The sequence below is a fragment of the Nycticebus coucang genome, chromosome 11, assembly GCF_027406575.1.
Source record: "Nycticebus coucang isolate mNycCou1 chromosome 11, mNycCou1.pri, whole genome shotgun sequence".
Taxonomy (NCBI): domain Eukaryota; kingdom Metazoa; phylum Chordata; class Mammalia; order Primates; family Lorisidae; genus Nycticebus; species Nycticebus coucang.
Window position 1 is genome coordinate 15,751,861 of NC_069790.1, and position 13,382 is coordinate 15,765,242.

A 13,382-nucleotide genomic window follows, 5' to 3' on the forward strand; every position below is an offset into this window, starting at 1 on the left:
TAGAGACAAGGTCTATCACTCTTGCCCAGGCTGATCTTGAACTCCTGAGCTCAAGCAATCCACCAGCCTCAGCCTCCCAATGTGCTGGGATTATAGATGTGAGCCACCATACCCCACTAATATTTGGTAAATTTAAATACAGCAGTAGAGTATCTTAGTTAGGGAAAATGCTGATTAAAGAATGAAGTTGGACAAGGATTAAATACGGGCTACAGAGCACAACACAGTGATGCATGCCTGTATTCCACTTACCTGGGAAGCTGAAGTAGGAAGACCACTTGAGCTCACTTCCAATTGTTCAAGTCCAGCCTTGGCAATATAGCAAGACCCCCTTCATCTCTTTAAAAGAAAAAATTGGCCACAGGTAATTTAGGTTTATTAGGCTAAAAAGGGCCTTTAAAGCAAGAATAGAATAAGCTCCTCAAAAAAGGGAGGTACAAATATAAAATCACTGTTACCTGATTTCTTGAGCTATTTCCCTCTTTTTTTTTTTTTTCTCTCTCTCCTTCAAAGGGAAAGAATTCCTCAAAGGGGTCTCCCCCAAAAGAAATCTCCCAACTCTCTTGGTCATAGATAAAGCTGCCCCTCTACCTTTCCATCCTCTACTCACACTCCTGCATAATCTCAGCTTTCAACCTCCACCTCCTCCCTAGTTAAGCAATTGTCCTTCCTCACTGATTTGGCACATTTATATGCTTTTCTCAAGATAATTCTTCTAGAGTTGACTTATTAATTAGGCACAGTAGGCACAATGTCTAAGGCCTACAACACTTTAAGATTAGATAGAAATATTTTAATTTTAATTTCTTTTAAAATCAGAAGAAAAAGTCAATCTAATAATAATAAGCACATAGCAATAAATTATAATCATTTTATACCATTACAATTATAAAATATAATTTTTAATGTTTTTATGAAGGAAAGAACCTACAAATCTTAGAGTCCACAGAAGACATAATGGGCCCTGACTTATGAGTCAGCCTAGCCCTAAATATCTCCCCACTCAAAACTGGTCCAACCCAGACTGATCGGTAAGATCCAGACCAGAGGTGATAACATGGGTATTCATCTTAAAACTTGATATGCAGGCTCAGCACCTGTAGCTCAAGAGGCTAAGGCACCAGCCACATACACCAGAGCTGGCAGGTTTGAACCCAGGTAGGGCCTGCCAAACAACAATGACAACAACAACCAAAAAATAGCCAGGTGGTGTAGCAAGCACCTGTAGTCCCAGCTACTTGGGAGGATGAGGCAAGAGAATCACTTAGGCCCAGGAGTTGGAGGTTGCTGTGAGCTGTGATGCCCAGGGCAATAGCTTGAGGCTCTGTCTCAAAAAAAAAAAAAAACTTGATATACAATAACGGTTGCAGAACTCACTAAATTTTATTAAGTTGTTACTTGAAATAGAGAGAATTTTGTTATATACAATACTTCAACAACATTGTTTTTAAAAAGTATAAAGTAAAAAAAGAAAAGCAGAAATACAGGTGTATCTAGAGACAAAAGATGAATTTCAGATTACTATACTTGCTTGAGATTCAAAAGTTTGTCAATAAAAATAATAACTAAAATTTTATCTACTTTTCATATGTCTATATATTAATAATATGAACAATATACAAATGGGGGTAAACTGACAAAATGTTCTATATGTGAAAATACTTAAAAGTGCTAAAAAAAAACAAACTCATTGTAGTAGTAATTAGGAAAGCCTGGTTGCAATTAAGTACAGGAAGGATATTAAAACTTCCAAAAGATATTTCTGTAAGCCACAACAGAAGAATAGAGCAACAGAATAACTGGAACCACATCCAAACCACTTCCTTGTTATTTACCAATATCATCTAAAGAATACTGTTTAGATGCTGATGTTAGACAATCGTGAGTGGACAACTTTAAATCAAATTCAGACTAAAAAAAAAAAATCAAACGAATTTTTGACAAAGGTTAAAAGTTTATAGCCTTGAAACTACAAAAAATTTGGTGCCTACTAAAACCACATCCCGGCAATTGTCATGTCTCTACAATGAACTACTTGAAATGGTTTTGTTGTGGTTGAGTCAATCATCTCAGAGTTAATAATCAGCTACCATTCAAATCAAGTGTAATTTGTCTATTTTACACTAGATCACTTTTAAGAGGAGAGCAAAATTTCATTTTTAGTAACTGACATTAAATGTTATAATTATTCAACTGTCATCCTATGTAATGTAATCAAAATAAATAGAAAAGTATGTTTTTTGAGACTGCGTGAAATCATACTCATTTTCCAGACAGCTGAAATTAAATCCAAATGTTACCCACTTAATGCAGGTGAACATTCATGTAAAAAGAAGAAAATGAATATTTTTTAATTAAAAAAAGTACTCATTTTTTAATGAAATGAATGAAAAGGTGAAGCTTCCTATTATACTTCTTTAAAATATATCTAGAAAAAATACTTATTTACAAAAACAGGTTTTAATCATTTTTTAATTTGGCTTTTGGATCTAGAATCTATAAATACTTTCTTAAATTGAAAAATAAACTCAAGTTAGTCAAGATTTCTCTATTATGAAGATATAATAATTATAATGATAAAGTCAATAACCAGCTTTTTAATCTCACACATTTCTAACACTGTATTTTTTCAAATACTTAATAAAATTAATGCTAGTCATAAGTAAAATATTTTCTAATTTTTCACATCCTTTATTGCATTAGATCCTGAAAATAACCCTGTTATGTTAGTATAGTGAATATTTGTAGATTCCTCCTCAACATCCATTTTCCTCCTGCGGCCAAAAAAATAACACACCATTCTTAGAGGGAATCACCCTCTCTTGGTCTCAGCCATACAGTTTGGATATAGGTAACCCCCTTCCTACTACCAGAGATGGCTTAAGCATTGCATCTTTCAGGCTCAATAATCAGTTTAAGAATATTCACTCAAACTAGTTAAATATATTGTCTTATTTCCTAGGACTTAAGGGAACTTTCTTTCCTTCTTTGGGAACTACTAGAATATTCTGAAGCCTTTCTATTATAAGACTGTATGATTTCAAACCGGATTCTCTACAACAGCGGTTCTCAAACTTCCTAATGCTGAGACCCTTTAATACAGTTCCTCATGTTGTGGTGACCCCCAACCATAAAGTTATTTTCCTTGCTACTTCATAACTGTAATTTTTGCTACTGTTATGAATTGTAATGTAAATATCTGACTTAGGTGACCCCTGTGAAAGGGTCATTCGGGTGGGGACCCACAGGTTGAAAACCACTGCTCTATAAGAGAAAGGGAGAGAGAGAAAAGGCAGAGAGCATAGAAGAGGAGTGAAAACAGGAGAGTGAAGGAAGAAAAAGAGGGAAGAAAAGAGATGCCCAGACTGAGAACCCCATATGAGGAGAAAAGGGGGATCCCACAGACAAGAAATAGGGCAGAGACAAAGAAAAAAGAAAAACAGAGCTCAGGCCAGGGTGGATTTGGAGAATGAAAATGTTCTTATCACCCCCTGCCTTGTACTTGAGATAAGCGTTAGCATAAATTATCTGAGCCCTTTGTAGCTCTCCAGCCATTGTTCACAGCCATGAGGCTATTTCTGAATAGGGCAGATGTAGCAAATATGTAAAAAGACACTCCTGGTTGAAAAGACCATCACCTAATAAAGTTTACACATAGAGAAATAGGAGCATTGAGAAATTAAAATCAAAATTCCTAAGCAAGATATATAAGAACCCTAACAATTCTGGCCTAACCAAATTTCTGACCTTGTCTCCTGCCATTCTCTGCTCATATTCCAAGCTCCAGCTTTGTCATAGCTCTTTCCCCGCACATTTGCCATTACTTATGCCAGGACGACCCATCTCTCTCACCCACAATTTGGTGAACCCCTACTCATCCTTCAACCTGTAGCTCACATGTCACCTTCAGTTCTCCCATATGATTTCGCTGCCTCTGCCCTGAATAGATGTATTGCTTCCCTTTCAGAGCTCAGCTAGCACAGAGCTTGGGACATAAGAAGAGGTGCTCTGTCAACTACAGCTGAAACAAAAAGTCCATTCATCCTATGACTTCAAATGCTGTTTTTCTCAAAATTCTCATATTTCAACAGAAACACTTATCTGTCGATGAAACTGCATAATAGTTTTCACTCAATGGATCAAAACATGGTGGGTAACAATCCAGAAGAACCCATTTTCTTACAATTTTTTTTTTCTGGTTCTTGGTATGTTTTGTGTATGAGGTGGGATGAGAACCTTGCTATGTGTTTGTCATTGAGTACTCTATTGCTCTCTCTGCCTCCTACTCAATTTGCCTTCTCCCCTGAAGCTTTACCACAGGAAAGCCCAGACTCACAGGGGTCTCCAAAGTTGGTTTCTCTGCACCACACTGAAAGAAGAAGCGTTATCTTGGGCCACAGGTTAAATAAACAAAGACTAACAAACCTGATGAGCAAAAGGTCTGTGCATACTTTTCATGATATTCACCACCTCGTAATCCTCATGAAGCCAGTGGGCCATAGGTTCGACACCCCTGAAGCTTGCCTGCCTCTCAGTGACAGAGCTTTTACTTTAATGAATTAGGGAAAAAGGATCCAGTTGGAATGTCAGAATGCGAGATCTTGCTGTGACTCCGATGCTCAAACAAGTAAACCTCTCTTCACCCCAGTTTCCTTGCAAGTAAAATAGGAATGAAAACTCCTTCCCTACCCATCTACCTCAAGTGATTGATTATTATGAGGATCATATGAAATAGAAGATGTGAAAGTGCATAGCCCTAAACAAGACATAATGGATTTTTTGTTAGGAGATAGTTAATGAGACTTAAATAAAATAATTTTAGCAAATTTTGACCGAGTTAACAACAGTAGAATAGACTAAATCACTGTATGATAGTACAAAAGTAAATTATCTCAATATTAGGTGTTTCTCAGGTACTTATCCTAAGTCAGTGTTTTTCTACCTTTCTCTCATCTTAGCAAACCTAAGGGCTACATTCCCATTGGTACCAGCTGTCCTCCCATTGATGTCCAAAGATAGAGAAAACGTGCTATTTGACAAACACTAGACTGGGCAATGAGCATACCATGTAAACAAATAGAATCAATGCCCCTGCACTCGTGGAACTTATAATCTCAAGGAACAACATGAACAATAAAAATAGATACACACATGAACCCCGATACCTCATATATGGATGCATGAGTTTCCTCTCATTGTGTCCTTTGAAACAGTTCTGCAGGTAATGCCACGCTCCCCCACCTCCACCCACCGGGAAACACACCCCTTCACATGGTGAATCACTAGTTAGGTGCTGGAAGAGAACTGAACTGCATAATGCAAGAGAATTTTTTCCAAAGCTAATTAATCAATAATTGAAGTATAGAGTAAACCAGTCTAGGTATAGATCAGGAGATCTAAGTAAAGTCTCAACTCTGGGACCTGCTACCTAACTTGTGAGGCCTGGTGCAAAATGAAAACTTTAGCACCTCTTATTTAAAACATCATTAACAATGTCAAGGCAGTGATAATAAAACTTTTAACTAAGCCCAGAGCTCTCTAAACAGCACAAATCACATACCCATGAAATCCTCATGGCTTCCACACTTATTAGATGTGCAACTTTTATCTAGTCACTAAACCTACCTCAGATTCCTTACAGCTATAAAATTAGGGGAAAGAAGAAAAACCTTTCAGCTCCTTCCCATAACTAACATCTGTGGTTCTCTATTAAGGAGCGAGATCATTCATTTGAGGAGAGTTGTTTTACCCTTTTACAGAACCATTAAAAGTCTGATTGTGACTCAAAGCTGTTATGTAAAAACCCATATGTAGTATTTCATCTTCAAACATATTGATGTTTATTTCCATACACCTCCTTAATTTTGCCTAAGAGAAAAAACTGTCCAAAGCAGTGTTCCAAGTTTACTATTTTCCCATGTATACCTTTTAAATTTGAAATTCCCAACTGAGGTCCCTATGTCCAGAAAGTAGTTTTTCCCACAGTAAAATGTCTCTTTGCGCAAATTAGATATTTTCTTTTTCTATCCCTGAAAAATTATCTATTCGGAATCAACTTCCACATATGGTACAGCATCTGGGTCTGACCAAGTAAAAAGGAGGCAAAATGTCATTTTCAGAGTGAGTTAACCTTTTTATTCTACCACTTTAGTATGTAGCACAATGTAACTGATAACTATCTAGACCAGAAGTTCTTAACTGGAGTCCATGGACATATTTAATCAACTCAAGTGAAAAAAAATTCTGCCTTCATCTTCATCAACCTCTAACTAAAACTTAGCATTTTACTCAATTGTGAATACAAGCAACAAATCACAAAAGTATGCATAGTACCTTTGAATTGATCACTAATTAATATCACACATTTTCATATCATATTACAGTTATTACAGATACCTTGAAATATCATTTATGCTCAATACTACCATAAAATTAAAATAGTATTCAACCCACTGCTAACCCTTGCAGTTTAATGTGTTAGTAAAAATTATATGTATCATAACACAAATTTGTTTTTTACATTGAATAAAAATTGTATATATTTTAAAACAAATTTGATTTTTACATCAAATACCTATATTTCAATTAACTGGCTTCCTTTGTAATCCTAAGTATCTCATTTTATGTGTTTAAAAACGTAATTCCAGGCAGCGCCCGTAGTTCAGTGGGTAAGGCACCAGCCACATACACTGACGCTGGCAGGTTCCAACCTGGCCTGGGCCAGATAAAACAACAATGACAACTGCAACAACAATAACAAAAAAAATAGCCGGACATTGTGGCAGATGCCTGTAGTCCTAGCTCCTTGGGAGGCTGAGGCATGAGAATCGCTTAAGCCCAAGAGTTTGAGGTTGCTGTGAGCTGTGACACCACAGCCCTCTACCGAGCGTGACAGCTTGTGATTCTGTCTCAAAAAAAAAACATAATTCCAAGGGAAGGACCACAGATGTTACCAGAGTACCAAAGGGGTCCATGGCACATAAAATATAAAAAAAAACTAGTCAAATGCAGTTTCAACTCAATACTAACATGAAGCCAGTAGATAATCTAATACATGCCCAAATAGGAGAAAACTCATTTCAATTCAAGTTGGGGGAAGAGATAACGAGGGAGGAGAAGGGATTGGGGTGTTCTCACTGAATGGGCATGGGGGTGGGGGGTGGCATACCTTTTATATGTGAGACATAACCGTAAGACGAACTATACCTAACAAAATCAAATGTTCTGACCTGGTTGCTGGTACCCTCACATAAACCTGAAATAAATTTACTTAAAATTAAAAAAAAAAAAAAAAAAAGAAGGAAGTTTCAGAGCTCATGTGATAAAACAGAAAGAACTCTACTCCTGTCTTACAAATAGTAATAGACCCACTCCATTAAAAACAGCCTATAAAATGTTAGTCCAACTACAATGTCTACATTACAACAAAATTTTCATAGTCCATTTACTTTACTGTAAAACACATACATCAAATCAAAGGAGCTTTTGTTGTTTTTTCTTTCTTTTGTTTAGAGTTTTAAAAAAAAAAATTTAGTACATGTAATCATAGGATTTTATCTGAAAAGATTAAAAGAGACAGTTTTTACACCATTTACACCATTTACATTTTACACCATTATCTAAAATGTTATTAGATTGGTACCTGAGATGACAGTAGGTTACAATCAATGAACAGTCCTTTTCCGGTTTTATATCTTTGTATCAATCCAGCCATAATGGCTCCATATGCATACAGGCCAGTGGCAAGGTCAGTCATAGCCACTCCTGGGCGAACTGGATCGCCATCCTGAATTTGTTGAGAAAAACAGAGAAATTAAAAATGAAAAGTATTGTATGATTTCTCAACTATTCTGAGAGCAAATAGAAGAGAGAATCACATGTGAAGTATACAGACACATATACACAAAAAAACAAATATAACAAATTACTATTGTGGACCTCCATTGGCGATAAAAATATATTTAATTTACTACATATGTCTCACTGTATTTTTCTCCCAGCCCCTACTAACCAAACTAAACCAAGTAAAAAACTGATGTTTCAGACATGTTTTAATTCCTTCTTAATATATTTTCCTTTGTTTATAACTAAAAAAAAAAAATAACAAGTGAATTTCTATTAGAATTAGGTAATCTTTGGAGGAGGAAAGGATTAAATCAGTATTTTTCTCCTGTTCGGTGAAAGGTTCTCACAGGGAAAAAAAAAAGAAAAAGAAGGAAGAAAATCTGATCTAATCTTGTAATTGTGCTACTAGTTGGTAAATACACTAATGGTACTTACATAAAATATTTTTTAAAAATTATCTGTAAATGGTTTTTAGCAGGATGCTGCTAGTTTAGGATTACTATGATAAACAAACCTAAAATCTCTATATTTATGGCACAGGGGATGGGGCATAGGGCATGAGCTAAACAACTATCTGGGTAAAAAATGGAGATTTTTCACAGCCTGGGATGCTTGCTCCCTGCTGTCTTAGATAACCCCAGTGCTTCATTAAGGATCTTATCTACTGGTCTGGGCATCAGAGTTTTGTCTACTGTGGTAAGAAAGAACCTAAGAGGTTCTCTCAATACCCAGGGTCTCTCTCTGCTTTTCCTGTGCCTCTTGATTGCTTGTATAACCTTGAAATTATAGGGAGGGCTTGGTATTGATTAACATCTCCAATTCATGTCAGTCTGATTTGACAATCTGATTGTTGAACCACATGTAAAGATACCAGTGCCTGACACACAATAAGTACGCTATAAGAATTACTTACCAAAATGATCATCAACATTATCACTAGTCATTGTCATATCAGACAATTTGTAATTTTCATTATTTTAAGTCTGCTAAACCTTTCACTGAACAGAAGACCTAAAAGACCCATACTTCACATTTCATCGGGTTGATACATTCATTCATTCACCTCTTTATTAATTCCAGCTGCTGTTAAATTATTTTTAGAATCTAACTATTCCTTTTCTGAAACTCACACATAAACTATGTTAATCATCTTCCAGGAGTATAAAAATGTTAAAAGCAAGTAAACGAGACCACATAATGGCTAAGCTTATTTTTCCCTGCTTTCAACACAATTTCTTTTTTTTTTTAAATCATAGCTCTGTACATTAGTGCAATCAAGGGGTACAATGTGCTGGTTTCATATACAATCTGAAATACTCTCATCAAACTGTTCAACGCAACCTTCATGGCATTTTCTTAGTTATTGTATGTAGACATTTGTATTCTGCCTTTAGTAAGTTTCGCCTGTACCCATTCTAAGATGCACCGTAGGTGTGGCCCTACCCATTACCCTCCGGCCACCCTAACCTCCCCCCTCCCTTCCCCTTCCTTGGCCCTTTCCCCATAGTCTTGTGCTATAATTGGGTTATAGCCTTCATGTGAAAGCTATAATTCAGCTTCATAGTAAGGTTGAGTACATTGGATACATTTTCTTCCATTCCTGAGATACTCTGCTAAAAAGAATACGTTCCAGCTCTCCATCCATGTAAACATGAAAGAGGTAAAGTCTCCATCTTTCTTTAAAGCTGCATAATATTCCATGGTATACATGTACCACGATTTGCTAGTCCATTCGTGGGTCGATGAGCACTTGGGCTTCTTCCATGACTTAGCAATTATGAATTGGGCTGCAATAAACATTCTGGTACAGATGTCTTTGTTATATTGTGATTTTTGGTCTTCTGGGTATAAACCTAATAAAGGAATTATAGGCTCAAATGGCAGGTCTATTTTTAGGTCTCTAAGTATTCTCCAAACATCCTTCCAGAAGGAACATATTAGTGTGCATTCTCACCAGCCGTGTAGAAGTGTGCCCTTTTCTCCACATCCACGCCAACATCTCTGGTTTGGGGATTTTGTTACGTGGGCTACTCTTACTGGGGTTAGGTGATATCTCAAAGTAGTTTTGATTTGCATTTCTCTGATGATTAAGGATGATGAGCTTTTTTCATGTGTTTGTAGATCGTGCGTCTGTCTTCTTTAGAGAAGTTTCTCTTCAAGTCCCTTGCCTACCCTGAGATGGGATCACGTGTTCTTTTCTTGCTGATAGGTTTGAGTTCTCTGTGGATTCTGGTTATAAGACTTTTATCGGAGGTATAACCTGCAAATATTTTCTCCCATTCTGAGGGCTGTCTGCTTGCTTTACTCACTATGTTCTTGGCTGTGCAGAAGCTTTTTAGTTTGATCAGGTCCCAGTGGTGTATTTTTGATACTGCTTCAATTGTGTGGGGAGTCCTCCAAATAAAATATTCACCCAGGCTGATTCCTTCAAGAGTTTTCCCTGCACTTTCTTCAAGTATTTTTATAATTTCATGTCTTAAGTTTAAATCTTTTATCCAGTGAGAGTCTATCTTAGTTAATGGTGAAAGGTGTGGGTCCAGTTTCAGTCTTCTACAGGTTGCCAGCCAGTTTACCCAGCACCATTTGTTAAATAGGGAATCTTTTCCACACTGAATGTTTTTAATTGGCTTGTCAAAGATGAAATAACGGTAAGTAGCTGGATTCATCTCTTGGTTTTCTATTCTGTTCCAGACATCTACTTCTCTGTTTTTGTGCCAGTACCATGCTGTTTTGATCACTATCGATTTATAGTACAGTCTCAGGTCTGGTAGCTTGATTCCTCCTGCTTTGTTTTTATTGCTGAGTAATGTTTTGGCTATTCAAGGTTTTTTTCTGATTCCATATAAAATGGAGTATTATTTTTTCAAGATCTTTAAAATAGGACAATGGAGCTTTAATAGGAATTGCATTAAAATTATATATTGCTTTGGGTAGTATAGACATTTTAACAATGTTGATTCTTCCCAGCCATGAAAATGGTATGTTTTTCCATTTGTTAACATCTTCAGCAGTTTCTTTTCTTTTTTTTTCTTTCTTTTTTTTTTTTTTTTTGTAGAGACAGGGTCTCACTTTATGGCCCTCAGTAGAGTACCATGGCATCACACAGCTCACAGCAACCTCCAACTCCTGGGCTTAAGCGATTCTCTTGCCTCAGCCTCCCAAGTAGCTGGGACTACAGGTGCCCGCCACAATGCCCAGCTATTTTTTGGTTGCAGTTCAGCCGGGGCCGGGTTTCAACCCGCCACCCTCGGTATATGGGGCCAGCGCCTTACTGACTGAGCCACAGGCGCCGCCCAGCAGTTTCTTTTCTTGAAGTTTCATAGTTCTCTTTGTAGAGATCCTTCACGTCCTTTGTTAGGTATACTCCCAAATATTTCATCTTCTTTGGCACTACTGTCAAAGGAATAGAGTCCTTGACTGTTTTTTTCAGCTTGGTTATTGTTGGTATATATAAAGGCTACAGATTTATGGGTGTTGATTTTGTAGCCTGAGACATTGTTGTATTCCTTGATCACTTCTAAAAGTTTTGTAGCAGAATCCCTAGTGTTTTCCAGATATACGATCATATCATCTGCAAAGAGTGAAAGTTTGAGCTCTTCTGACCCTATGTGGATACCCTTGATCGCCTTTTCTTCCATAATTGCAGTGGCTAAAACTTCCATTACAATGTTAAAGAGCAATGGAGACAATGGTCAACCTTGCCTGGTTCCTGATCTAAATGGAAATGATTTCAATTTAACTCCATTCAATACAATATTGGCTGTGGGTTTGCTATAGATGGCCTCTATTAGTTTAAGAAATGTCCTTTCTATACCAATTTTCTTAAGTGTTCTGATCATGAAAGGATGCTGGATATTGCCGCGGACCGCCCGGTCGGTGGCCTTCAGTCCGAGGGAATGCAGGGAGAGGGAACGAGGAAGATCGAGAGATCGGCGAAGGAATGACAGTCTGACACACTACGGGTGAAGTATGCAGCTGTAATTTTACTAGGTGCACATGTTGGTATTTATACATTTTTTACACAATTACATAATGCAGTTTTCATTCTGCTGGTTATCTTTAGTGCTTACAAATGTAGTTTATTATGCATTGGTGTGTTCATTATCGGTGCCACTGAGTCTGACAAGCTCACGAGGTTGTGCTCTATCTGAATCAACAGTGCATTGTGCTCATTCTTAAGAACGTACATATTGACAATTTATCAGAGTGAATGAGTTTCAGGTACAGAATGACAATCACATGAACAGATGTCATAATCTTTAAACTTTGGCAAATACCTAAGACACGTAGTGCAACATTTCTGATGCTTGTACGTGTTGGGGGCGCTGGGGGCTAAGCTCCGCAGAGCACAGTCCACCTTCCCGTCGTTCTATAACGCAGACAGCGCCGCCTCACAACGGCTATATGCCGTGGGCGCGGGAGGATATTATCGAAAGCTTTTTCTGCATCAATTGAAAGAATCATATGGTCCTTATTTTTTAGTTTGTTTATGTGGTGAATTACATTTATAGATTTATATATATTGAACCAGCCTTGAGACCCTGGGATAAATCCCACTTGGTCATGGTGTGTTGTTGGATTCTGTTTGTGAGGATCTTATTGAGTATTTTAGCATCAATATTCATTAGTTATATTGGTCTATAATTTTCTTTTCTTGTTGGGTCTTTCCCTGGTTTGGGGACTTATATTTTCTTAATAACATTTTCTCTTTTCTAGCTTACTTTATGGTAAGAATACAGTATATAAAACATAAAACATATAACACGAGTGCAAGAGGGACTGTACCTAACAAATGCAATCAGTGTAACCTGGTTTATTATACCCTCAATGAAGCCCCAACAATAAAAAAAAAATAATAAAATACATATATATATATATATATATAAAATACATTGTTAATCAACCGTTTACATTATTAGTAAACATTTGGTCAACAGTACAGTATTAGAAGTTAAGTTTTTTAGGAATCAAAAGTTATATGAAGATTTTGAACTGCACAGAGGGTCAGTATCCCTGTTCTAGGGTTAAATGTAATCATATTTTATTTGCTATATTATTCAGACTGATAAAAATAATTAAGATAATAATTCTTTATATTATACTTTAATTTCCTGAAAAGGAGGGACTATGCCTAATTAATGTTCTAAACACAGCATTGTATTATCCAAAATAAAAATATGAATGTATGAACATTAAATAACTATTAATAATAATAATAATTTGATAACTTATAAAAAATCGAGTAAGTATCCATATATTACAGATAGCATTGTCAGTGGTAAAAATGACCATTTGTGCCAAATAATTTTAAACACTAATTGAGAGACCTGATAATAACTTGAATTTAGAAATATAAATAAGTTGAAAAGAAAAGCATGGGAAAAGATATATCAGGCAAACAGTAGCCATAAGGACACTGGAATGGCTATACTGATATCACAAAATAAACTTCAAAACAAAAAATATTCATGGGGGAAGGAAAAGCAGAGAGGGGGAAGGGGGGGGCCTTGGTGTGTGCCACACCTTCTGGGGGCAAG

At 36.6% G+C, this 13,382-nt stretch overlaps 1 protein-coding gene across 4 annotated transcripts in view; it reads right to left on the minus strand.

The window, feature by feature from the left end:
* Positions 1 to 13,382, minus strand: part of SUGCT (succinyl-CoA:glutarate-CoA transferase) — a 966,251-nt gene that overhangs the window by 776,918 nt on the left and 175,951 nt on the right. For all 4 annotated transcript variants that reach the window (XM_053609716.1, XM_053609717.1, XM_053609720.1 and 1 more), the window contains exon 8: positions 7,643 to 7,786. In XM_053609716.1, coding sequence (XP_053465691.1) covers positions 7,643 to 7,786 — 144 coding nt within the window. The remainder of the gene's footprint in view (positions 1 to 7,642; positions 7,787 to 13,382) is intronic.